The sequence below is a fragment of the Electrophorus electricus genome, chromosome 8, assembly GCF_013358815.1.
Source record: "Electrophorus electricus isolate fEleEle1 chromosome 8, fEleEle1.pri, whole genome shotgun sequence".
In the NCBI taxonomy this organism is placed as follows: domain Eukaryota; kingdom Metazoa; phylum Chordata; class Actinopteri; order Gymnotiformes; family Gymnotidae; genus Electrophorus; species Electrophorus electricus.
Window position 1 is genome coordinate 4744061 of NC_049542.1, and position 27835 is coordinate 4771895.

Consider the following 27835-nt stretch of genomic DNA (forward strand, 5'->3'; position numbering starts at 1 on the left):
CCAAGGTCCACCTGTGGAGAGCTACAGAAAGACCTGGAATCAGCAGGTTCAATTGTTTCAAAGAAAAAAAGTAATGCACTCAATCCCCATGGCCTGTATGCATGCTCACCACCCAAGTCTCCATTGCTGAAGAAAAAGCATGTTGAAGCACATTTAAAGTTCGCTCAATAACATTTAGACAAGCCTGTGAAATACTGCGAGAATATAGTCTGGTCAGATGAGACCAAAATTGAACTCTTTGGATGCCGTAATACACACGATGTTTGGAGGCCAAAAGGCACCATACCAACAGTGAGGTTTGGAGGTGGGAACATCATGGTGTGGGGCTGTTTTTCAGCATATGGCACTGGCACGCTTCATATAATTGAAGGAAGAATGAATGGACAAATGTACCGAGACATTCTTGATAAAAAAATCTGCAGCCATTTAGATGAAAGGAGGGTGGACATTTCAGCAAGACAATGATCCCAAAGACACAGCCAAGGAAACTCTCAATTGGTTTCAGAGAAAGAAAATAAAGCTGGTAGAATGGCCCAGCCAATCACCTGACCTGAATCTAATTGAAAATCTATAGAAGGAACTAAAGCTCAGAGTTCATAGAAGGAGTTTGGATTTGAAGAGTGTTTGTGTGGAAGAATGGGCCAAAATGACACCTGAGCAATGCATGCGGCTAGTTTCTCCATACAGGTGTCTTGAAGCTGTCATCACCAACAAAGGCTTTTGTACGAAGTATTAAATAAATTTCAATAAGCATGTTCCATACTTTTTCCCTGTGTCATTTCTCATTATTACACAATTTATGGACATCTATGGTTTGATTTCTTTGCATGTGTGGATTGGATGGGTTGTTACCAACATCTGGTGAGAATTTCATGTCAATAGCACCTTTAGAAATATATTTACTTAGAAAATTGGTGACGTGTTCAATACTTATTTCACCCGCTGTATGTCATATAATGCCGTAGCAAGCCAACTGCCTCAGCTACAACAGCAAAATAAATTAACTTTGCAGAACCTTTTCAACACAGCTCTACTGCCCTAAGCAACCACCCGCTATGTTCTACGTATGAACCCTTTCACACCAAGCACTGGACCAGAGTCACCTGTTTGGGATAAAAGATGATTTTCACATTTGGTGTTTTTTCTTGAGTCTGAGTGAGACTGTTTCTATGTCACTGATCTGGTTTCACATTGTGTACAATTCTGCAGAACCATCTGCTCTACTTTGGTGTTCAACCCTCCTGATCAAGCTTGTCTGTCCAATGCATTGGTGAATTTGTACACCAATAATGTGTACATGTGAACCATACCACAGCTCAGTTAGAATGGTTTCCAGTTTAAGGTCCTAAAGACAAAGAAACAGACAGTGGCATCCAACTGCTGTCAGTGAACTGCACTCTACACACATTCTGCTGTCAAACTGCACCACACACACACGATGTACTTGATGAACAGTAGGTGTAAACAGAAACCACAACTCTTTCCTGCTTTGGCTCTTTATTTCTGAAACAACAATAGACTCTCACAGTGCAAGTGACGCATACAGAAAACGGTTAGCATTTGACTCTAAAATGACTTGCTTAATAACAGAAAAATGTGCTACTATTTAAAGATTAAATATACAAAAATGCTTCGAGATACAGAAAATGCAGAAAAGACAATCTGCTGACAAAAATCCATAATGTAACAATAAAACAAATAGTTTTTGCAAATGTACAGAACAAAAACGGTACTTGCTTGTAGGAGTCACAATTTTAGTTGTAGATTTAGCGGTTAGCCTCCTTTCCCAAGCAGAAGATGAACCCAAAAGGAATAAAACCCAAGTACTCTGGTTCTTGGAGTGGCTACACTGTAATGTTATCAGTCTTAGTCCTGCCCCTGTTACTGTTAGTCCTCCACCTACAATTCCTAACTTATGCCAGTCTGAAACCACACCTGAAGTAACTAATTAGCAGTTAATTAGTAAAATACAGCAAATTATACAAAGTCAGCACTGAAACCAAGACAGAAGAACATAACAGTTCATTGGCTAGATACCATACAATAAAAGTCCCTGTGTGTGTGTGTGTGTGTGTGTGTGTGTGTGTGTGTGCGCACGCACGTATACCCGTGTGTGTGAATTTAAGTTTGTTAATTTAGTTTGATCCTGGCATATTCTGTATTATCTCCATTATCCATTGCTCTGGGTGCTGGTCTGGTGGTGTTAATTTGGGCTACAGTAGAATACATCACATCATCCTGCAGAAAATATCACAATTACAAAATATTAACACACATACAGACTAATGCACACCCTGTTGAGTGGATTAATACAAGTGTTAATATAATAAATGTATTGTATTGCAGAGGTGTTAATGGGTGTTAATTGTAATATACATTTAATCCATAACTGCGCATGTAAATCTAATTTATGGCAGCACGTGTGTAATCTGTTTATACATTCACAAACATTTAAACACTCACCGGCCACTTTTATAAAGACACAGAAATCACCTGCAGTCTGTAATTTAATATGTGCACATATCTTGCAGGTGTGCACCACTGTTTACTGGGTGACCACTGGAGCACTGCTGAATGGATCCTACCTGAATGGTGGACCACTCTAAACAAAGAAGTGTCTCTGCAGTGGTAGTGTCTTTAGAGCATGTATGAGTGTGTAACAAGAAAAGCAGTGTGTCTGAAGTTTATACACAAGCCTGTGGAACTGTACACAGGTATATAACGCAGCTAGAAGATAACTGGATGTAGTGTGAAGGTGATCCTAATAAAGTAGCTGAGCAGAGTAACCATATACATACATCATCTGCCCTTTTTAATACAAATGATAAATGTTTGTTGATCAATTTTTCTTTAGTTAATGAGTGCTTACTGAAGAGAGCTTGAAAACTAGTCTGACCAAAATGAATTTTTCCAGTACACAAAAGATACCCAGATGACATACTGCTATGGCCAAATAATCCAGTACGTGACCAGGCCTGTCTCCATGGTGTACAGCATCTCATCATGCAACGGTGGCCGTAAATCACAAGTGGGTAGAACTTCATACGTTCACGTGACCCCTTAGTATGGTTTGCGTTTTAGTACACACTGGATATTATGCATCATACTACTACAGGGAACAGTAAACATTATACGGTATATAATGAGTCCAGTATGCAGCATAAGTATGTAGTAAGCTATTTTGTATATGGCCCAAATGTTTCTTGCCTCATGTCGATGTTACATGAAGGGATTGGCTGGCAATTACATTATTTCGATCTTAACGTTGTAGTCATGTACAGAATGTCAGAACAATCATGCAGAAACAGTCACATTCACTGATCCAAGCTTTGACACTGTAGAACAGATCTGTGCACTGAATCAGAGTTCACTGATATTATAACATGGATGTGTGACACTCACCTGTGTCTGCTGATCTCTCCTCTGTCCTGTTTGTCCCTCTCTGCTCACCGTCTGTTCACGTCTCTGAACTACAAAATTAACTCAGTGTGAGATGGATGTGGATATGTATGTATTTATGTGTGTGTGTGTGTGTGTGTGTGTTTGTGTGTGTGTGTGTGTGTGTATGTGTACCTCTGTATCTCCAGCAGATGACTCCTCCTAATCCCATCAACAGCAGTAAAACCCCCACACCAGCTAATATGACATGACGTGTGTACAGTGGAGAAGTGTGAGCACCTGCATGTGGGAATGTGGGAAGCATTTATATTAAATTTAAATGTATTAATTGTCATTTTAAATATTATATTGTATGAATGTTTAACAAGCATTCAAAGCATATTCTTATTGACACACAAGCAAATAGAAAAGAACATGAATGGGTCTGTAATACGTCTCTACAGGCTCAGTTTGAAGTTACAGAGTCAGGCATTATACTTCATTGAGAGTTTACATTAAATGACACATTAAATAACTTTTATTCTCAGAAACATCACAGATTTAAAGAAACCATTTAACCATTTGGAGACGTCATTGTAGTAGTAGGTTTAGTTGAAGCTGTTGGACTTGTTGTGTCAGTGTCCACTGGAGGAGGATTTACAGGTTTATATGGAGCCTCTGCAAGAATAGAAAAGTGTGATCAGTTATAAGTAATGAGGGTTCAGGACTGTTATGTATTTAACAAGTTTAGATTTTGTACTACAGAACTGATGTATGTACAGTTTGGCCAAACAGACGTGTTCAGTTCTCTGTGTGTCAGTGGTGGTGATACGTTGGCTACGTCTGAAGCTGCAGAGCTCTGTAGGTGCAGTGTGTCCTTCAGTCGTTTTCTGAGAGTGAATGAATTAGGGGCTCCTGGGTCGGGTCTCTCTCTCTCTCTCTCTTGCTCTCTCTCTCTCTCTCTCTCTATCTCAGTTCATTTCAGTTCAGTAAGCTTTATTGGCATGACCATATACAACTATAGTATTGCCAAAGCGGTATTACAACATGAACATTACACAACATTACAACCTTTGCAATTATGGAAATTAAGAATTCTGTTATAAAAGAACTTGAAGAGAAACTGTAATTGGTCTGAAATAATAATAATTAGAAGAAGTAAAAGTGAAAAGAAAGGAAAATAAATAAATAATAAGGATGGAAAATAATAAATACTTAATAATAACAAATAGTTAATAATAATAAATAGTTAATAATGATAAATAGCTAGGTAACTTTTATAAACTGGGTAATATAGTCTCTGTGTGTGTGTGTGTGTGTATGTTTGGGTGGGTTAATCACTGTCCCTCATCTTATGGCAGGCAGATATGTATCACCCAGCTAAAGTGCTGCTTTCCTTCTTTTTGCCCAGTAGGATGGGCAGTTTGTCAGTGTTAGACAGACACTTAAAGTTGGGGTGGACCGTCTCAGATTTTTTTTGCTGACAGAGTCTCTGTTCTCTGGGCAGCCATAACATTTATATCGGCTGGTCTGGACGGCCAGGCTGTGTTCTCTGCTGGACTTTGTCAACGTGGTTCTGTGTTTAATGTCAGTCACTGTGTACAGGTCGTCTGCTACCGTGTACTGACGTTTTAGGGCCAGATAACGTTGCATTTTGCTTTGTGCTTGTGTTTGTGTTCCAGTGGGTGATGTAGTTTAGTTTGTGAAGTGTAATAATTTGGTTTGGTCTGATTGTTTGTACTTCAGACTGGTCCTGATGTGTTAGTGTTAGTGTGTGTTAATGAACTCAGTGTCAGCACCAGCTGTGAGAGGAGACTCTTCTCTCTGCTCTTTTTTCTCTCTCTCTCTCTCTCTCTCTCTCTCTCTCTCTCTCTCTCACACACACACACACACACACATGCATACTTATTACAACTCAAGGAAATGCGTTGACGTTCACCGCCTTGTTGTATTGTGAAAAGGAAGCGCAACGCTATTTTGTTTCATAAAGTCAAACGTTGTTTTTATCCCCATTCTTTGTCTTTTTAAAATTTTCTTTCTATCTCTCCCTCTCTCTGTCCCTCCTTCCTTCTCTCTCTCCATCTCTCGCTCCCTCCCTCCCTCCCTCCCTCCCTCCCTCCCTCTATCTATCTATCTATATACACTATGTATATATAACAGGATAGCGGACAAGAGTCATTAACTACATGCATGAAATACAAATACAAACAGAAGATGTAACTAGAAACAGACAGAAGTAGAACTGCAGATCCTGCCGCTGGATAGATTTTTTGTTTTATGTAGTACAGTAGTTATTGGTACAGACCAGTCGCTATATGCAGTCAACAACATTTCATACATTAAATATACAAGAGGTTGGTTTACCTGTTACTTGGAGTTTGACCTCTATAAGATGATGACTGCTGATGCTACACCTGTACTGTCCCCCGTCCTCTTTAGTCAGACCAGATATGAATAGAGAGAAATTTCCTGGAGCAGTAACCAGCTTAATTCTATCAGTGTAACGGTTTGTCTGGTCAGTTGGGTAGATGAAATTAGATTCTTCTATAAAACTCCATCTGACGGTTTTTGGCTCGGCCAGCAGTTCAGTGCAGTAACAGGGCAGCAGGACAGACCCTCCCACGTATCCACTCAGCACTGTAGGAGGATTCACAACATCCTTACAGACTAGAGAGAGCAGAAACACTGACATGTTACACTACTGTTATGAAGTAACCTGTACAACCAGTGACATTCTTCTGTGAACCATCATATGAAGACAAAACAAATCCATTTGTGAAATGTTTAACATCCTTTTGTTACAGAATTTATGCAAGTTTATGCTCTCTGTCACATGCATTAAAATATAAATGGATTAGAAACATCGTGTAGAGTCAGTGGTTTTAGCCCATCTGGTGTAACACACAGTTAGTGTTAACCATCCTCCAACTCCAGTCATGGTCATTGTCTGACCACTGAACCACTGCTGGCTGGATATCTTTCACTGTCAGAACACTCTCAACCTACCAGTAGCACTGAATCCAGTAACACTGCTGTACCTGAACCACTCATACCAGTACAACACCCACTACCAAGCCTCCAGCACTGTAGTGGGATTGACGTGTGGAGAATGGTTCAGTATCCACATATACTGGGACATCTGTGGTCAGAAACTGACCAGTGATATCCTGCGTGCAGGGTGACACACAAACTGTGTAAGACACCAGGTGGACACAGTCTGTAATTATACCTACACATTCACTTATTAGAGGTACTGAAAGTGTTCAGTGAGGGCAGGTGAAATGTATGTTAGTTGTGTTTAACTCTTCTAGACTGGTGACAGAGGGTGTCTGGTGACTAATATCTGAGGATAATGTGGTCCACATGTTAGATACATAAATATGTAATGGTGTTTCTCTATTTTTAAATGTCCTGTTTTTGAATTTTAGTAAAATGTGATGTATGTGTGTCTAATAAAGTGTGTGGTGAATGTATTTATATTACATTTATATTTATGTTTGAAAAGCGAAGTTCATGATGGAGATCCACCAGGCGAAATCTACTTAGGAGATTTTAATTTGTCCGTGTTTCTGAATAATATTTTACCTGAAACATAAAGTTTGATGTCTTTGTATTTATTCCCTTTAGTTAGACATCTGTAGTCTCCCTCATCCTCCTCAGTCAGGTGTGATATGAGTAGAGAGAGATTTCCTGGAGAGTGAGCAGTACCCAGCTGAATTCTGTTTCTGTACTGTTCACTCTCACTGGAGATCTCTGTATAACTGGAGTTTTGGTGTTTCTGCCAGGTGAAACTCTCAGGTCTGGTTTGTGGGTCAGTGCAGGAACAGGGCAGTAGTACTGAGTCTCCTGCGTATGCAGTGATGTCTGTGATCTTCTGATGTTCCAGTATACAGCCTGCAGAAACACACCAGTAGAAGACCTTCACTATCAATCCCCTCATGTGCATGTCCCAACATTTGAGTTTCATCTCTTTACTCTTTTCATCTCTTTTCTCTTTAACATGGCTTAACTATCTCAAGCACACAGTGATTTGTGATTGTTCAGAGTAACATTTACTATACAACCATGTACTGACTACTTACTTTACTCTGATTATTATGCTCTAGTCTGAGCACTGAATCCGATATGCATGGGTTATATGTAATTAGATATAACTGCACCACAATGACACATTGAGTTCAAGGTTTGGTTTACAACTGAAAGCAGCCTACTAACCAAATCTTAAATTCTACCTTACATGTTCAGGTAATATACAACACACACACGCACACACACAATTTTATTCTCACCACCTACTTTATTAGAAACAGTAACATCACCCATTGGCACTAGTGTCCACATGTGCCTTTAAAGTGCCTTTTATAGGTGGTCAGAGATGTCGTCTCTAACTGAACTCCTACTAGATGTTTTCAGTGTTTCTTATAAAGTAGCTACTGAGTAGATATTTGATGATCTACAGAAGTAGAGAGAAGGTTACACTCACCATCAGCAGCATGGAGCACAAGGAGCAGATAAACACACACCTGCATTCTTACTGAGTTACACACAAAATACACACAGCTACAGCAGGACTGCTGATACACACCATACACACACGCTTCAGAACTACACTCTACTGAATAATATGACAACTACAGTTATAGTGCAGAGGAAGTGCATTCAGATGAAGTTCTGACCAACGTCTATCCCCAACACAGACACACATAAGTAAGAATGACAACATTCTCACTCACATATATAGTGATCCTGTAGGGTTTAATACATTGTCATTTGGTATGTCCTCTTTCTTCTTTATCAGTCAGTGATCTAGCAGATAGTTTCACATCATCAGTGAGAACGTCGACATTGTAACTTGAACGTTTCAGTCCGTTGTCATAGAGACAAAATGTGGTTGCCAGTGGGAGTGACCTAAAATGACCTCCCTCAGTGCTGTTTGGTCAGTTCATTTCTCTATGACATAGTCCAAAGCTTCGAATCAGTACAATAAAGAAGAACCTCAAATGCTTCACAGGACTTCGTATGCACATCATTTCCAAAAAGGAAGTAAAAACACATCTGCAGTTAAAAACAAACCTGCATTCCACAACACACTACATACAGCTACAGCAGTAATGCTGCTACACATCTTATACACTCTACAAAACTACAGTGTACTGAACACTGAAAACTGCAGCCCAGACTACAGTCTGTCTAGTGGAACCACCATACAACTATAACCTGGAACTCTACAACTCTCTCAGTAGAACTCCACTGAAATTCTCCACCCACTAATATCCACAGTAGAGGGGAAGTGTGTTCAAGTGCAAAATAAATTATTCCTCCACTTCTTTCTCTCTCACATACAGACTAAATCTAACAGTGAAACAGTGTCTTTCTAGTGTCATCACTTCCTCCTGAGCTTCCCAGTGTTCAGTCCCCATCCTCAGTAAAGTGATCCTGCAGTAAGAAGTAGTGCTACACAGTGATCCCCCTCAGCACTGTTTGGTCACATCATTTCACTCCTGCACTTAGTGATCAGAGGACCAAACTGAATGTGTAGCTTAGCAAATATTAGACAGATCAGACAGGAAGAGCTCTAGATTACATGCTGATCAAAATAAACATTGATCATTTAATCAGGTAAACATGAGCATTGTCTGATAACATTCATATTATTCATAAAGTACAGGTGGAATGCAGCAGTCTATGATCATGTTGTAGTTTTCATACTATTAAGAAAAAAACTACTTAAGAGAAGCTGTGAAATCCACCCACTGACACAGAACCACTAAAGGAGTCACCAAAGTAAAGACGACTTTGGATGTAGACAGTACAATGTCATCACAACCCAACAGTTATCACAGGAAATAGAAACATTTTCTCACCTTTTCTCTGTTACTTTGTTCTTTTTGTTGTTAAAGCTGTCAAAAGCTGTTTAACAACTGTTTGCTAAATGCTGAATATCTGTAAAGTAACTAATTGAGGCTGTAGGCTTGTGTGCACTGCACTGTAGCAACACAAATAAAATAAAATAAAAACTTAAAGACAAAAACCCCAAAAAACAAAAATAGTAATAAAAAATGTATAAATGCTAAATGGTGAATATCTGTAAAGTAACTAATTGAGGCTGTAGGCTAGTGTGCACTGCAGTGTCACAACAACAACAACAACAACAAATAAAAACTGTAAAAAGACAACCTCCCCACCCCCCAAAAAAAGTACAAATACTAATAAATAAATGTATAAATATAAGAACTGAGAACAGCAATAGAGAGAGTGGGTTTCCTTGCCTAGTACCTCTATGCACATTTTGTGATGGTACTACATTAGTACTGACTGTGGCCTTAGGTGTGGTTTTAAAGATTTTATGCAATGTGAGGAGAAAAACTTCCAGTTTTCTTTATTGAAGGCCTTCTCTGCATAGCAGTTTCTAATATGTGGAGTGAGGTGTAACATATTTGTCACGGTTGGCCGGGCAGCCAGAGGGAGGGACACACCCACTCCTGCTAGGGATCACACTAAACACCTGCCTCATTCCCAGTCTCCTGCCTACTAATCACCTTCACCTGTTCCTTGTTCATTCTCTCTATTTAAACTCACAGGTCAAGAGAGAGTGCAGCACATTAGTGGCCTGTCGGACTGCTCACTCCCAACGTGTACATCGCTACAAGGACTATTGGAACAGAGTAGTGTTTGTCATTAGTAGTGGTATCGTCACATATTGACAATGGAAAATAAAGAGCACTTTGGCGCAACCTTGCCTCTCGCTCCCTCTGAACTGCCACCGTCACAGTATTAGGTTAAGTAGTCTACCCTGTTAATGGCTGAGTGTCTCCTTTGATGAAACCAGTTTGATCAGAGTGTATCAGTGATGGACTAATATGTTCTAATCTAATGGCTAATGCTTTGCAAATTTTTTTTTTCCATTTTTTATTTCAATGTTTCCAAGAGATGATATAGTTTTACTTAGAGATGGGGTTTGTACTTAGAGATGTAGATTTAATTAAAAGGACCAAATAAGGACGGACTTTAGTAAAACGTGTTCAGAGTTGTAGACCAGTACCACAGACCAAACATCTTTCACCTCCAAGGCAGCCTGACTGCTGTCCAAGGTGCTGAAACTGCACCCTTCAGCCAGGTTCAGAACCTGTGCTGTACACAGCTGCCCTGTATATGGCTGCCCAGTGGGACCCAGACAGGAGCCCCTGGTGCTTCCTCAGCTGTAGCTGTAGCCACTCACCTTCCCATCAAACCAAATACACCTAAAGGTCTTTAGAGGGCGCATATCCTACATTTTTCCTTTATTTTATAGTTTGCTTTGTTGTCCTCTTACAATGTTTTTGTGGCTTTATCTTCCAAAAAGAGTCATAATTCAGTTTTACACAACCATTTTCCAACCTCTCTTTATCCCTTGGAATTAAACAGGCAGTTTCTGTTGCTGTGCCTTTAAGATGTAAGATAAATGAGCTCTGTTCTGATTGGCTGCCCTGTATTGTGCTTCATTTAAAAAGCACTAAGAGCTGAAATATGTCTGAAAACTGCAATGTAGGTGTTAGGGGTTAAACTGCTGTAGGCCAAAGAGGCAGAGATAAGTAAATGAGCTGGTTCTCATGACATCAGAGAAACAGTGATTTCAAAACAGGCTATTTTTACAGATTATATTCTATATATAGACTGTAAGGAATTGGAGAGTAAACAATGTGTTTTGAAAATGTAACAATATTTACATATTACTTAAAAATTATTTATTTCAATAAAGTGAGTGACATTCAGTTTTCCATGGTAGGGGCCCTTTAAGGACATGGGCCCAGATATGACTTTGGCAAAACCAATAAGCAGAGTCAGTCTGCACTGTTTGTATTTGGTATCTTTTGTGGTGCTGTGGTTGTTAAGGTGCAGTTCCATCTCTGAATCAGCATCTCACCTATTCCCCTTCAGTCTTGTTGTTACACTTGTATTCCACATTATGTTTGAGTTACTGTTTCTTTTCAAGAACACAGAAGGTAAACACATGTGCTACAGTTTACAAACTTGATGCAAATTCCTGAACGCTATACAAATTCAGAAAACACTTTATTCAAAATGACGTGTGCTATATTTTGGAAATGCGAGGCAACTTCAGAAAACAGTTCCGTTGTGTTGTGACTGAGTTTGCAGCATTTCTGAAGTTGCACTGCATTTTGGATCTGTAGCAAACGCGTTTCCATTCTAATGAATTTGCTTTTTTTTAATTTTTGCATTTTCTGCACAATGGGTCTTCACACCCACCGTAGAGCTGGACCTGGATACCTCACTTGTCTTGCCAAATGTATTTATCCAACACTAGTCCAACTCTATATCCTGTAGGTAGTGAGTTCTGCCCCTCCTCAGGTCTCCATGGTAAGACAGAGTAGTATCGTCTTGGATATGATGAGTATGTCAGAATTCATGAGATCAGAACTCACTGTAGCCTCTCCCTGGAACCCACCCCCACGCCCCACTTAGTAAAACACACAAAGCCACCAAACAAATACATCATACACCACATGTAAAGGACTGTACCACATATACAATCAACCACAATGAGGTGTGACCTCTGTCACAGGCAGCTGGATACATAAGTGGGTAGTGAACATGAGCTGCATCATATACAGAATGAGGAAAAAATGAGGAAAAAATACCACTAACAGAAACAGTGTGTGTGTGTGTGTGTGTGTGTGTGCAGCAGCATGTGCTCAATTGATTGACAAATGAGGAATAAATAACACAAACAGAAATAAACAATTGAGCACATTTCACACATAGCACCCAGTGCACCCAGATTAGCAATACATATGTGAGGAGGAAGCGGTGCATGCTGGGAATTCTCACATCTGTAAACTGGTAGCCATGACTATGGTGACATCAGAATAACTTAGGAATAAATAAGAAAACAGTCTTTAAACTGGAGTCACTGGAATTTATGCTGCCAGAGTCAGTTAATGATTGACTGATTAAACCATGAAGTTCAGAGCTGAATCTCTGTCACTGATGAGGATTTGGAGACTGTTTGACAGTCTTCATGGGTGAGTGAAAGAAGTAAACATGTCATTCACACACCACTAAGAGGAACAGCACAGCAGAATTTTAAGCACACGGACCCAAAAAGGAAGCATTCGCATATGCATGTCTGTGTGTGTGTGTGTGTGTGTGTGTGTGTGTGTTGTTTATCTATTGCTAAAGTGCACCAAGTTTAGCAATACATATGTGAGGAGGAAGAAGTGCATGCTAGGAAACTGCACTGTCTCTATGGTTTTATTTTTTTCTTATTTTTTCATTTTTTATTTGTAAATTTTTCTAAGCCTCTATAAGATAAGAGGAACAACATAGGAGAACTTGAAGCCCAAACACCAAACAAGAAGAGAGAGAGAGTGTGAGTGAGTGTGTGTGTGTGTGTGTGTGTGAGAGAGAGAGAGAGAGCAGGGCAGGGGGTGTTTTTGCATCTACAAGTATCACTTTGAATGTACATTTACTGTGTGTGTAAAATTGTCTTTCTCCAAGTCCTTCAGATGTTGGTCTGGCCATCCTGCAGCAGCTGTGCATGTTTTTGTGTGTGTGTGCGCGTGTGTATGTGCGTGAGAGAGAGAGTTAGTTATGTATTGTTAAATTGTTAAACAGTGCTACAAGTTTGCTAGGAGGAAGAGGTGCTTGCTGGGAAACTGTACTGTTTTTGTGATATTACAGTTTTTTGCAAGACAGAAAAACGGGGACATGTGACAATAATTGAAACCACTAACTCATGTAGCCCATCTCCTGACCTGTTATACTAAACCAAAAGCACCTTCTCTGATTTACACTCATTCTGTATTTCTAAAACACATTTTTTTCAATACGCTAAACACAATTCTCTATATTGGACACATCATTCAACAGAAATCTGTGTGTTTCTTATAGAAAACCCTCAAATGCAAATGATACATCCATTTATCAATTAACCAAACCCAGTACTCATAGGTGAAGACAATTATGACTAATTTGTACATGGAGCACTATACTTTTTGTAAAGCCTGAGCACTATAAAGAGGCCACAGGCTCGATGTCTTGGTTGGATATCAATGGAGGTCAATATTGGAAAGAGAGGATGAGGACGAGGAAGAGCAACTATCACAGATGAGCTTTGGGCCACTTTGGTTGACCATATGGTTAAGCATGTGCTGTGTTTCAGGAAAGCTGAGTAGGGGTCCAGCCTAATCTGAGTCACTACACTGTACGAAGTGTCAGGAAGTACTATAGTCAGTGTCGCTGAGCAACATGGGGGTAAACCATATAAATAGGCTAAAACAAACAAACAAACAAACAAACACTGTCTAAAAGTGGGAGACAGCTGTCTGGATGAAACCCTCTGGGAAGTCCTGATAGCTGAGACCTCCTGATTGAAATGGATTTATTCAGTACCAGTCCAGCTCTTGAACCCACAGGTAGTGAGCTCTGCCCCTCCTCTCGTTTCCATGGTAATATAGAGTAGTACTGTCTTGTTTGACTGCTAGCTCAATAAAGGATATGATGGGCATGTCAAAATTCATGAGATCAGAATCCTCTGTAGTCTCTCCCCCAAACCCACCCACACTCGGGAAAACACACAGAAGCACCAAACACATACATCACACACCACATGTAAAGGACTGTACCACATATATACAAGTGAGCACATTTCACATACCACACCATAATAAAAAACAAGTTGTTTTTATAAATGTACAGATTTATAGAGCAAAATTATCCTTGTAAGAGTCACAATACTCTTGTACTCTTCTTGTTTCTCAATTTTGTCAGTCCTACTAATGTCCCTACAATTCCTACCTTATGCTGGTCTTAAGTAACTAATTAGCAATTAGCAAGTAATTAGTTCCTCTCTACCGGACCGAACCACAGCGCAGATTTCAGTGCCACTTAACGGGTCAGGTCGATGAAGAATCAAATTTACTTTATTTTTGCTTAACCCAGGTGGACAAGACATGTTTGGAGTCCATAATTTGCTCCTTTAGAAAAAAAAGCTGCTAACATTGCTAACAAACACTGGAAGCCAACAGCAACGATAGCTAATAGGATTTGTAAATAAGTCAGATATCGAGCTACATGTCCTCAAACCTCATCCAGGTCGCTTCCCGGTGACGTGTTTCTTCACTTGTCTAGTTCACAGTGAGTTATACGACACACCGACTAGTCTGGGAGACATTTATTAACACTTGGATGCGGTTTGACTGGCTTGAGAGAAGTTTGTGAGCATGCATTTACGAAGGCTATATTTGAGCTGCTGTTCACTTCCAGTGTTTGCTAGCAACGTTCGCATTTAACAGCTTTTGTTCTAAACTAAAGAGGCAAAATTTGGACTTCAAACATTTCTTGGTCGATAGACAGAATCTGGGGTAAGTGGTGAGCTGCTGCTCTCTGCTGATCTCAGATATAAATACCTTTGTGTAAATGAATGTATGAGGATGAGAACACCTGTAACGAAAAGGTAACACTCACCATCAGCAGCGTGGAGCACAAGGAGCAGATAAACACACACCTGCATTCTTACTGAGTTACACACACACTACACACAGCTACAGCAGGACTGCTGATACACACCGTACACACTCTTCAATACAGTCTACTGAATGACTTCACAGCTATACTTATAGTGGAGAGGAAGTGTATTCAGATGAAACTCTGACAAACTAACCACAACACACACACACCAAATATAGAGATGCGGTAGGTTTTGTAAGTTGTCATGTGGTATGTCCTCTTTCTTCCTTCCTGAGTGATCTATCAGATATTCTCACATTGTCAGTGAGGACGGTCTCATTCTTAGTTAAGTGGCTCCGTCCTTTGTCATAGAGACACGATGTAGAAGCTCAGGGGGTGAGACTCAACATAACCTCCCTCACTGCTGTTTGGTCAGTTCATTTCACTACGACACCCAAAGTACTTCAGAGGCTTATTAATGAAAATAGTGTAACACTTCCTACCTGGAGTGAGGAACAGGTGCTACGGGGTAACCGCGATGCGTGGAGTTAACATGGAGTGACACACACTGGTGTGGGCAATCCGAAAGACTTTTATTCTCTCCTGGACCACATCAAGCCAGGTCACACGGCTACCATCACTGTATTTATATGTAAAAGAAACAGTAAAAAGCACCGTACAGCGTTACCAAAGAAAAAGGAGTGTTGAGAGGGCGAGCAGAAAGGTGACGATTCTGCGCTCTCTCTCTCTCTCTCTCTCTCTCTCTCTCTCTCTCTCTCTCTCTCTCTCTCTCTCTCTGTCTTTTACTCAATCTACATAACCATAAAGCTCCCTCTTAAAGGTGCAGTACAACTGTGTCTGTTACAACAGCATGTGGAATTACAGCAGCCACAGAACTGGCTACCTGAGACTTTCAAAAAGTTTGAACAGATATTTAAAGGAGCATTTAATTTCAGAGCATTATTTTTACCCACAATGCAGTGCATGAAACATAAGTCAGGGTGAATTTTAATTGCACATTTTCATCTTGAGTAGTGTGGTTCAGTTTCAAATTTGATGTGGAATTTGTTTGCAGAAGTAACATGTTTGTTGGCCAAAAAACTGGTCCTCACTCTGTAAGAATGTCACTCCATCACTAGAGATGTGAACTCTACACACACCACAAATGTACTGTTGCTTTCAGTTTCTGCGTGTGGGTTATATAAATCCACCTGATAAAAAGAACTGCCAAATCTTTATCGAATTTATCAACTTTTACAATACGTTTTCAGATCATATCTAAAGCTGCACTATGTAGAATGTATGTTGTCCACTACACTATCTGACAGAAACCTTGGCCTCACCATTAAGAAACAATGTCATCGTGAGGACTTACTGTGCCCTGGGCCTACATGGCACTGTGTTTACCGTCCCCTCTGCCCTGGTGGCACAATGTTTACCATGCCCTGGGCCCTGGGTGGTGCTGTGTTTACTGTGCACAAACTCAGGCATCTGAATAGAAATAAAGGTTTTGAGTGAGACCTGAATGGGTCTTCATTTGTTTTGACAAAACAATCATAGCAGTCTCTAACACACCAATCAGGGGCGAGGGAGTTATAATATCAGCGGTGTTGGTGATATTTGTCATTGTTTCATACACATATTACTTAAGTCATGGAAAATATGTAATTCTAAAACAGACGTGGCAATGTGACAAATATACATTAACCTCCAAACTCTCTGACTGACCTGTGACTCATTTCTAAATCAGTTTGGAGTTCTTTCAAATCAAAGTTTATTTATATAACGCTTTTTTACAACAGATGTTGTCACAAAACAGCTTTACAAATGTCCAAGTCCAAGCTACCAGTGAGCAAGCGAAGGGCAACAGTTGCTAGACAAATCTCCCAAGAGGAAGAAGTAAGAGGAAGAAACTTTGAGAGGAACCAAGACTCAAAAGGGGGGCCCATCCTCCTTTGGCTGACAATGGTCACCACAATAATAACAATTTAAAAAGAAAAATGAATTTAATAAGTGAAAAAATAAGCAATTAATGTCTAGTCCAACTTTCTAGAGGTCCTGTTCTTGTCCCAAGGTGTTGTCTTGTATGTTGATTCACTATGATGATCTGATCACAGCAGTTGGTGCAACATCCAGGCCCCTCCGAGTCTGTCAGGGTTCAAAATCAGATTTATCACCTCTGGTTTGGTGTCAGATAAAGTAATAAGAATCACAGTAACACTGCTTCTAAGCCAGTAACTAGAGGAGCCATAATTGTAAAAATACGTATACAGTTCTGGTTTGACCGTTTGAGCAGTGACTGAGTCAGAAATCAGACTTCAGAATGCTATAGTGATATTTGTCATTGTTTCATTCACATATTACTTAAGTCATGAGAACTATGTAATTCTAAAACAGACATGGCAATGTGACAAATGAACATTAACCTCCAAACTCTCTGACTGTGCTGTGACTCCATTTAAAGAATGTACAATGTATGGTAGCTAGGTCTGACATTGAGGATTTTAGAGAGGATCTAATGTTTTTTAATGTTTGTGCATTTGAGAGTAAGAATTTTAGTTCTTTTTTCAAATGTATTTGATCTTATATGACTTAATGTCTGTACTGGATCTGAAAATCCCCTTGTCCTGTAACAGATAACTTTATTATATATCTCTAGGATTAGGTAAAACCATGCATATTAAAAGTAATATGTTTTAATCCATTTTATTCTTAGATTTAGTGCTTAGATTTTTACCAAGGCCCAATCCCCTCTCATTTTTCCTCCTACCCCTTGTTTTCAAGTGTCATCTTGCCCCTTGGGACTGAGTTACAAAGGCTAGTGGTTGAAATCTTCCCCCTTGCTTCTGCATCCATTTTTCAATGATTCACAAAGAATTCTGAGAAATTTCTCATAACACTCAATTTTGAGTGAGACTCTGAATCCCTCAGTTTGGAGGGCCATTTAACCCTAAGACCTCACACTAGCCCTCTATCAGACACCCAACCCCTACTCATGAACACCACATATGGAGGGCCAGGGCTAAGTGGTAGGGTCAAGGGGTGAAATGTGATTGGGCCCAAGTGAAGGTGTATGAGGCTGTAAAGGAAATGCTACATGCTTCGGTGATTCACATACAGTCAGTAGTATCATGTTCTCCAGGAAAAAATGCTAGAGGCACAGGAACATGGGAAATAATGATGTTTCTGTGGACCACAATGACTGGATTTAGAACCTCTGTGCTAGCTGAGCTGTTTTTTAAAAAGAAACACGTGATTTGAGCGAGCTGTTAGTTGTGGTTTTGGTCCTTGTGCTTTTAACCAGCAATTTTTAGTATTAAGTGTAACGGCTCATAGCAAAGGCACAGTCTAATTATAACTGATCATCCAGGCTCTGTTCAACTGGCTTGTCAAATATCTTTCAAATACATAAATAAATAGAATAATACAAATATTTACACTTTATTACACTTTATATTTACACTTTATATTTACACTCTGTTGCTGATTTTATGTATTTATGCTGTGTGATGTTTGCTGTATTTATGTATTTTATGTTTATAAAGTGTCATGGCTACACTATAAGTAGCGTATGCAGATTTTGTCCATCAGTAGACTGGTTGTGTTACATAGCTGCTTTAACGGTAAGTTGTCAACAAGGAGGCTTTTTTAGCTTTCTGGTGGTTTCTCAAGCCTCCTCTTTCTTCCCCCACAGACACCCCCACACTGAAACCACAACATGCATGTCCAGTTCACAGAGGCACCAGGGGCCCTGTGGGCTCTGTGAAACTACACAATGAAAAAACAGACCTCAGGTGTACTCAGGACTCACAAGACCCCACATTACTGTAGTGACATCCTTGTGGACTTCAGTGAAGTACTGCAGAGAGAGTTCTGGACTGATCTCTGGAGTCAGTGTGTGTCCACAGTGGTAGTGGGGTTCTGGGTGTAGAGTTGTCAGTGTGTGCTGGGAACTCAGTGCTGTTTCCATAGTGAAAATGCTGCTGAGTTTGTGTCTTCTCTTCACTGAAGGTAAGTGTCAAATTCTCTTTTAATGCTGAATTGCATTAAATTGTACATTTATTTGTTAATATAAAAATGCTATTTAAGCAAGCTGACTTTTTTTGGGTAGAACTGGAAAAATGTTTTGCTTAACAAATAATTCTTAAATATTTCTGCATATCTTATGATTCCATCTTATGAAGTCTGTGTACTTTTTAATATAGTTAAAATATAATTGTCCTATATTTTCTGGTATACGTTTCTATAGGCTACACTGTAGTAAAGAGTAGAAGACAATTACATGTTATTGCTTTAGTACGTCTTTGTCTCCATGTGCTTTTGTATGTTTTAGTTTGTAGCTCCTCCCCTGCTCTGCCCCTTGACATGTGTCTCATGTGAGTTTTGCCTCTTACCCCTCCCAGTAATTGTTCCCAGATATTCCCTGTTTGTCTCCTGCTGTATAAATACCCTAATGCTAATGTCTGCAGTCATGGTCAGTGTATGACCCTACTTTCATGTAAATACTTGTGTCATGAAATAACTCAGCTCAGTGAATACATCAGATATAACATACAGGCTCCACTTTTACAGCAGTGTTCTTAATCTATTAGTGGTGTGAGAAAAATATGGTTTGTGGACTAAATTGTGGTAGAAAAGTATTTGATATGTGTATGGCATCTTAATGTGAATATGTGCAGTTTTTAAAATCAGTAAACATTTTGCTCTCAAAACACCTTATGAACCCCCCAGAAGAAGGAGGAGACTGTTCTGGTCTGAGAGCTCAGGATGTCTGACGTCTGCTGTGGTTTCATTTCTCACAGTTCCAACCAGTGGGCAGTGGATACCAGATCAGAATCTAAAGCCCATTTTAGACCAGAAGTGACAACCGTGCTGCTTCGACACCTCTGCAGCTGAGCTGTGGTCACACACTCACAAGCTCAGTTTCCTTCTAGTCTATTTCTTGTCTTATGCCATGACAGGCTTATCAGTGGTTTCTAGCTAGAAATAGTACAAAATACTACATTTATTCGGTAAAGTGTAGTTTATTAATCAAAACAGCACAACTCTGACTGCTGGGTCTATTCTAATGTGAAATTGGGATAAAGCATGATGTTTTAAACACAAACTAAAACTAGGACTAGGCTCCAGTGTGTTCTCAATGGCAGGTCCAGTTTGAATTTAATTTAGTACAAAACAGGTTTAGTATGAGTAGGACTGGTATGGTTACTGATAATTTGGGTAATATTGTGTACTGTGAGGAGAGATGTCAGTACTTCACTGAGAAAAGGGACTGCTCATGTACTACTCAAACCATGTCCATGTTCAAAGGCTGATTAATAGAGTTTATCAAAGTTCAAATAGGTTCTTATTGTGAGTAATGCAGGTTTTTGTTGTTTGTTTTTGACTCATTCAGTAAATTCAGAACTTCATATTACTCACAAAAAATCTTAAAGAACTTTTCTGCATAAGCAATGGTGTACAACAAATTATTGTGATGTGGAAACTGAAAAAGCAAACAAAAAGCAGGTCCTCTCACTATCTAGAAATTCTTGAATGTGTGTGTGTGTGTGTGTGTGTGTGTGGGTGTGTTTGCATGCTTATAGTCTCTGGAGACATAAAGCAGACAGCATTCTGTAGTGACAGTGCATAATAGTTCAAAGTATATTTACCAATAAAACAAATTTGATACAATGAATAAAATATTAAGTACACAGGACATCATAAGACAGTGCAAACATAAAATATATCAAGCCATGAAAAAGTAATGCAAACATTTGTATGTGCGCAAGCTTTGAGGTGATTAACTCTATAAACTGAATTTTAAAACTATAAACTTAGAAAGAGGAGTTTGAGAATAAGAGTGAGGGGATAATATGTCTGTTTGTTTCTCTCCTCTACATCAGACTCCACCCCCTTTGCTTTATAATGAGCATGTGTGTCTCCTATATGGTTTCACAGATGCAGCATCATGGTCAGTGTGGGGTTGTGGGATACATCACAAAGGAAGAAACAACCAGAGTCCTCACAGGTCAAAGGACATGATGGCACTGTGTGTGGTTTTGTATGTCTCCGTAAAGCTGGTGATGTGAACTTGAAAAGAAACATAAGAGCTCTGGCCAAGTTCATTTGTTCCCAGTTCCTCTCTGCTGGGTGGACATTAGGGTCTGGAGTACTGAAGTAATGCTGTGAGAGTTCTGGAGTCAGTGTGTGTCCACAGTGGTAGTGGAGATCTGGGTGTAGAGTTGTCAGTGTGTGCTGGGAGTTCAGTGGTGTTTCCATAGAGACAAGGATGCTCAGTTTGTGTTTTCTCTTTACTGTACTTCCTCTCACTAAAGGTGAGTGTGAAATTTTCTCTTAATGCTGAGTGACATGAAACTGTACATATATGTGATAATCTAAAAATGTTATTAAAGTGAGCTGAATCATTCAAGATTTATTTGGCCAAATTAGAATCATAATCTGGCTGGTCTTAGAATGAAAAAATATGATTAAATGGTCCAGAATGCAAACAGACTATATCTTTGCATGAAGTAAAGTTTATTAACCAAAAATAAATCAAAAAGTCAAAAGATGTTATTTCAGAAAATGAAAAGACAGGTTGGGGAAAATGAAGGGAAAAAAGAAATACAAAATAAATTGGTAAAAAGAGCTGGGAAAAGTTAAAGAGTAGGGCTAATTTTGTTGGAGCGCCTGGCACATGACAAGGTGCTTTTTATAGCCTGCCATGCTCGTCTGAAGAAGATGCGTACTCTCTTCAACTTCTTGCATTCTGAGCCTTTATATTTGAAATAAAAGTAGAATTTTTAAACTGGTGTCCATGGAGTGGATGTATGTAAACTCTGATTATTGATGTGGTGCTTTGATGCTACTCACCAGCTGGGGTGTTCTCCACTTTGACTGCCTCTGTAATAGATTCCGCTACTCCACCCAGATCCTCTCTTACATCTACAGATGTTTTTTTTTTTTTCCCAAAAATCAATACAAATGCAATTACATAATAAAGTACAGGCACATATTTAAAGTGAACAAACATCATGTCCTACTGTGTGTTCTTAATGGAAAGCTAGATTTATGCAAGAAAGTACATCTGCACCTTCTACATGGGCGCTGTGGTCCAAATAGCAAATCTCTTCCGTTGACTCTGTGATCATAAAGTGTTCAGCAGTTCTGCTCCGGATGGTATGAACCTCCTTACAGTCCTCCTGTTTCTTGGGTGAGAAATGAGAAATAATCAGTGATGAATTGTAAAGGAAATGAATCATCCATTGACCCCACCTGGGCAGTGGAAACTCCACTAATGGACAGCATATTTTGGACTACCATCTGTACAAGTCAGGAAAGTGTGAAGGCTAAATAAATAAAACTGTGGATACAGTCTATATAAATCATTAAAATTATAGTATAAAATGATCTAGACACTTACACTTTCTCCCAGAGTGGCCGAGTAATGCTGCTTAAACCCAGCAATGGTAGCAGGGTCTCTATGACTCTTGTGTCTTCTGGTAATGATATTAATGAACTTGTACCTTGGCATCTAGAAAAGGCAGAAGAAATCTATATTGTATTGAACAATAATAAAGATGTTTCATTTCTTTTAAAAAGTCATAACAGTTTGCATGTGTTTTTGGACACAAAAAAAAAAACCCTTTAATTTTTAAGAATTAAAGCTTTATTCCTAAGAAGTAATTGAATTTGAAATGAAAATTAGGCTTTGATTACAACGCAATTTTCTACAAACAAGACTTATTTAACATGCTGCATTTGTGCACAGGATTACTTTTGTAGCCTAGTTTCATAACTCTATGGAAATGAGAAATCAAAGCTTATAGATTTTATTGTTTTATATAGTTATATAACAGAACAAATGGCCACCCGTAGCTCAATTTCTTCTACAAATGTTAATAAATGTGAATCAAAAGTTTGCCTGTTGTCCGACAGTGCATAATGGCCACACTCGTGGTCTTACAGAGGCTTTTCTAAAACAAGCGCAGAAGTCACTTTCCCTTGTCTCAGTCAACGCATTTCATCTAATGGAGTTCAGTTACGCGAATATTTTCAGCTACTTCCCCTTTTATTCATCAACGTTTCCTTTTAGTTAGTTCATTCTCTACTCACTTATGCCGCATTTTAAAATATTTGTGCGGTCCGTTAAATTAAACAGCTGAGACGTCCCGAGTGCCGCAGGTCCCACAAACTCCCTTGACGTAGACAGACGTTTATTAGACGAACACGAATAACGAACACAGTGGCGCTCACACGAAACAGGCAAGATGAACATGAGCAACGTTGAACACAGCTTACAAACATAAAGTGCACCACGTAAGTGAACATTAGCGAACACAGACCGACAGGGATATACACACCAACCGGGGTTTAAACACACACAGACATTAGGAGAATAACCCGCTGCAGGTGTGTGTGACTACATAGTCGTGGTTTCACACAAGACCATGAACTCCCACTGCAGGCGGCGGGCCGTACCACGTGACTAGTGGGGCGGGGAGCTCACTATCAGCCCACTAATTAGTTCTCCGTTCAGTCAAAAGTTCTCCATCATTAAAATGTGTGTTCTCATTTTAAATTCGCATATTGGCTACTTGTTTATAATACGATTCCGTTATCAAATATTTAGTATCTGCCTTTGTAGATAAAACTAAATTCTACTTACGTTTTGTTTTCGTTTCTCAGTACCTCTTATGCGTGAAGAATTGTTTGTAGTCTGTTGATGTTTTGTCTAAAATGATCGTCATCGGCAAATCCACTCAATAAACTGATCTGGGGTCAGAAATAGAATGACACACATTATGACATAATGGAGGGCTAAATTCTGTTCAGTGGCTGTTTAGAACAATGACAGAAGTGCAGCTGAAATGACATTATAGTCTCATATCAGAAATCACACTATCACATTTTAAAATCATTTCCCCCTCTTTATGCTATCATTTTGTCATCAGGCTCAGATTAAAAAATCTAAATAAATAAAGTAAATATAACCTATACATGTAAACTATATATTAATTAATTAGTAATCATTCCACATAGGTACAATTCACTCACTCTGTATTCGTTATAATCCAAAGTCATTTGAACACTCATTAAGGATCAAAATGCAACCTAAACAACAACTATAATAATAAATTCTTAAGAAATTATACAATTTTAACTGAAAATTAGGCTTATTGATCACAATACAATGTTCAACAAAACGGCTTATCTTTACTCTGGTGTTTCAGTACCAAGGCTACGCAGTTATGCAAACACTTTCTTGCATAATATATGCTTATATTATGAAATTGAGCAACTAGACAAACAGAATTAAATGCTCCGTTCATTACTGATTCAAATAGTTTATTATTTTTTAAAAATAGATTTTTTAAAAGTGCAGGATTGTAGCCCCAAAATAACCTGCACATGGTTTTACAGGGGTTATTCCAATATGTGCTTTATAACACAACGTTTTGATCACATCTTCACAAAGGTTAATTACTGCTGAAAAGAAATAAGGTTAGCATACATTTTTTAATTTTCTTATAGCCTATAAAGAACACCCAACCAAACAACCTAGCTACAAAGAGACAAGGATAAAAACGTCATTACATGTATTATATAGGCATACAGATTTGAAATTAATGTGGTAAATGCAGTGGACAGGATGGAGTCTAGAATTCATCATCTGTTGAAGCATCTGTGGTGACATCCTCATATGGCTCTTCAGTGTCTTCATCAGTTTCACCATAACCTGCCACCATTAGGTGGTGTGTTTCTTTCACAGCTACCAGGTCTGTCTTCAGCTCCTCAAGCTTTGGGAATACAACACTGTGCAGGCCACAGTAAGCTTGAGCAGAAATTCCTGAAGGGTAGTTTAAAAAAAAAAAATCAAACTGTGTAATAAAAGCACCATTAAAAATCACCACAACACAATCTACAATCTAACAACCAAACACCACACCCTATCAAAAATAAACACAATCACATTCTGAATGCAAGATTATATATAATCAGGTCATAAACACAACATGAATAATTAACTGATCATATTAATAGGGCTTTGAAAAGTAGGATCCAGTGTAGAGTCACGTATGAATGCTGGGAAACAAAGTATCTATCAGTATGGCCCTTTGTAGGAAAGATCATCTGTAAAACAGTTCAAGAACGTATATTGTCGTGTCCGTTGATGCAGGAAAGAAGAGAAGGGAACCAGTGCGTTACCCTGTGGCCTTTTATTAATGCAGAGCTCTGGAGATGTCACTTCACAACGCAGTGCGAGTGAGATCTAAAGCATAACTTTGCAGCAGACAGACTTATAGTTTTTCTGGCCTTGCACCACTTCTGCTTTTGTGTTTTTCCATCTCAGCCGTCACCTCTGTTTGACCGTCTCCTACACATGTCTTCTTGTGTAATCACACATATGCATGTCTAGGGCATTTCCTTTTATGTCTGGACATACAGTAATTATTTTATTAATTCAAGCATTAGTCCTATTCCATTCTGCGCATTATTCTCTATTAGTGTAAGCTTAGCATTCATTTAATTTATGAAACCCCACAATATGTAAGGCAGGCTTGAACCCAGGTCAGCTAAGTGATGACACCAATAGCCTACTGGGTGAGCAACCACACTCTAACAAGGGTGGGCCCCTGTGCAAAACAGTTAGATCTTGGATCAAGTAAAACAAAATGAAAAAAACTAAACACCATGCCAAGCATGGAAAAAGGAAGAACAAAGGACGTAACGGGAAGAAATGGCAACCCCGATGCACTGAGGAAAACCAAACTAAAATTTCCCAAACAAGACCAGAAAACAGGGAAGAATTTGAATGGCTAAGGGAAGCCTTGGGAGAGAGACAGACTAGAGAGGGAAAACTGGAGAGGGGAGGTATAAAAACACAAACACCCTCACAGATAAGAAGTGAGGTGTAGCAGGAAGGCTCACAGACCTCAATACCTGAAGTTACCAGCTAGGAGCTTGGCTCAAATATTTAACAAACACCCAGCACTGAATGACTGGGTCACGGGGCTTTTATTAGGTCTAACCCAGCTGTTGGGTGTTAAACCTGATTAGTGGTGTGGTTGACTTGAGGCCTCCCTCTGGTGGCCGGAGGGGCCTTGGCCTGGTGCCAACCCTTACAGTATCCTATATGAAGTGAACTGCATTAAGAAATTAATTGTTGATGTCACTTACTATTATTATTGTTAGTAGTAGTAGTATTTAGTGGGGAATCATTTTATGGTGTTGATTGGAGAATACTATTAAATAAATTAATCTTACCATCAGTAGTAGTTGATGAAATTAATAACTTATAACCATCTGGAGATGTCATTGTTGTAGTAGGTTTAGTTGAAGCTGTTGGACTTGATGTGTCAGTGTCCACTGGAGTAAGAGTTACAGGTTTATATGGAGCCTCTGCAAGAATAGAAAAGTGTGGTCAGTTCTAAGTATGAACTCTGTTTGTGTACTGTTCACTCTCACTGGAGATCACTTCCCATGTTTTTCTGTTTGTGTTGTATTTATACCAGGTGAAGCTCTCAGGTCTGGTGTGTATATCAGTGCAGGAACAGGGCAGCAGTACTGGATCTCCTGCGTATACAGTGATCTCTGTGATCCTGTGATGTTCCAGTGTACAGCCTTCAGCTACACCAGTTGAAGTCCTTCACTATCAATGTCTTCAGCACATGTGTGTTTCAAATTAAAAATTCAACATTGATTTTCTTTTTGACATGGCTTAACTATCTCAAGCACGCAGTGAATTGCTTTAAGCACATTATTATATGCAGAAAGCCTAATTATCTTTTACATACTTGTAAGTTACACTATACTGTTACTTCCTTTATCTAGTAGAGGGATTGTTGAGAGTAAGATTTACTCCATCACAGTATAACGATTGCTTACTTTGCTCTATTATACTCTAGCCTGAGTGCTGCAGCTGATATGCATGAGATTTAACTGCACCGCAATAATACATTGATTTCAAGATTTATGACTGATGGCAGTCTAAAAAGCAAATCGTAATTGTTCAAATTCTACCTTATATATTCAGATAACATGGAGTGTTATACGTTATCAGAAATATATGAGATGTCGTCTCTAACTGGACTCCTACTAGATGTTTTCAGTGTTTCTTAACAAAGTAGCTACTGTGTAGATATTTGATGATCTACAGAAGTAGAGGGAAAGTCACACTCACCATCAGCAGCAAGGAGCAGATAAACACACACCTGCATTCTTACTGAGTTCCACACACTACACATGGCTACAGCAGGACTGCTGATACACACCGTACACACTCTTCAATACAGTCTACTGAATGTTCTGACAACTACAGTTATAGTGGAGATGAAGTGTATTCAAATGAAGCTCTGACAAACTTCTATCCCCAACACACACAACAAATATAGGGAGGCAGTAGGGTTTTATAAGTTTTTAAAAGTCATTTGGTGTTTCCTCTTTCTTCCTTAACAGTCTCACATTATAGGTGAGAATGTCATCATTGGCTCAGTCCATTGTCACAGAGATGTGGCGGCCCAGTGGGAGAGACCCAAAATGACTCCCTAAGTGCTGTTAGTTCAGTCCAGCACACCTGCCCCTTTGTACATGCATCATTTATGAACGTATTTAAACCCATCTGTTACTGGAGTGGTTGTCGGTCTTTGTTTGTGCTCAGGTTGGCGTTAATGGTCATTTAATAAATGCATGTCTTCGTCAAGAGACGTCTGTGCTTCCTGCTCCTTGCCTTGTGGCACTTGGGCTGTCACAACAAACAAAATATTTGTATTTTCTTATACCTGCGTGCGGGGGGTGGCATAACGTGAATAAGTGAATAAATCATATAAAAGCAGACGTTGTGTTCACTTTGTTTTCAGTAGGCTACACCAAAAGTGAGGAGGAGGCCTTCAGTATTCTGAGGAGTTCCCTTCAGTATTCTGAGAAGAGTCTCATATATAGTCAGGGCCACTGGACCTGGACTTCACCGTCTCTCACACCAATCTTATTCCCACTTCCTAAAAAAAGAGAGAAGCCTGAAGCCAAG

The 27835-nt window shown here is 39.3% G+C and overlaps 1 protein-coding gene across 1 annotated transcript in view; it reads right to left on the bottom strand.

Moving 5' to 3' along the window:
- Positions 1-1489: 1489 nt before the first annotated feature.
- Positions 1490-27835, bottom strand: part of LOC118241855 (polymeric immunoglobulin receptor-like) — a 433448-nt gene continuing 407102 nt past the window's right edge. Inside the window, exons 7-10 of the mRNA XM_035529166.1 lie at positions 3958-4056; positions 3574-3678; positions 3403-3470; positions 1490-2238 (exon numbers count right to left, since the gene is read on the bottom strand). Of these exons, the coding sequence (XP_035385059.1) occupies positions 2131-2238; positions 3403-3470; positions 3574-3678; positions 3958-4056 (380 nt within the window). The 3' untranslated portion in view covers positions 1490-2130. The remainder of the gene's footprint in view (positions 2239-3402; positions 3471-3573; positions 3679-3957; positions 4057-27835) is intronic.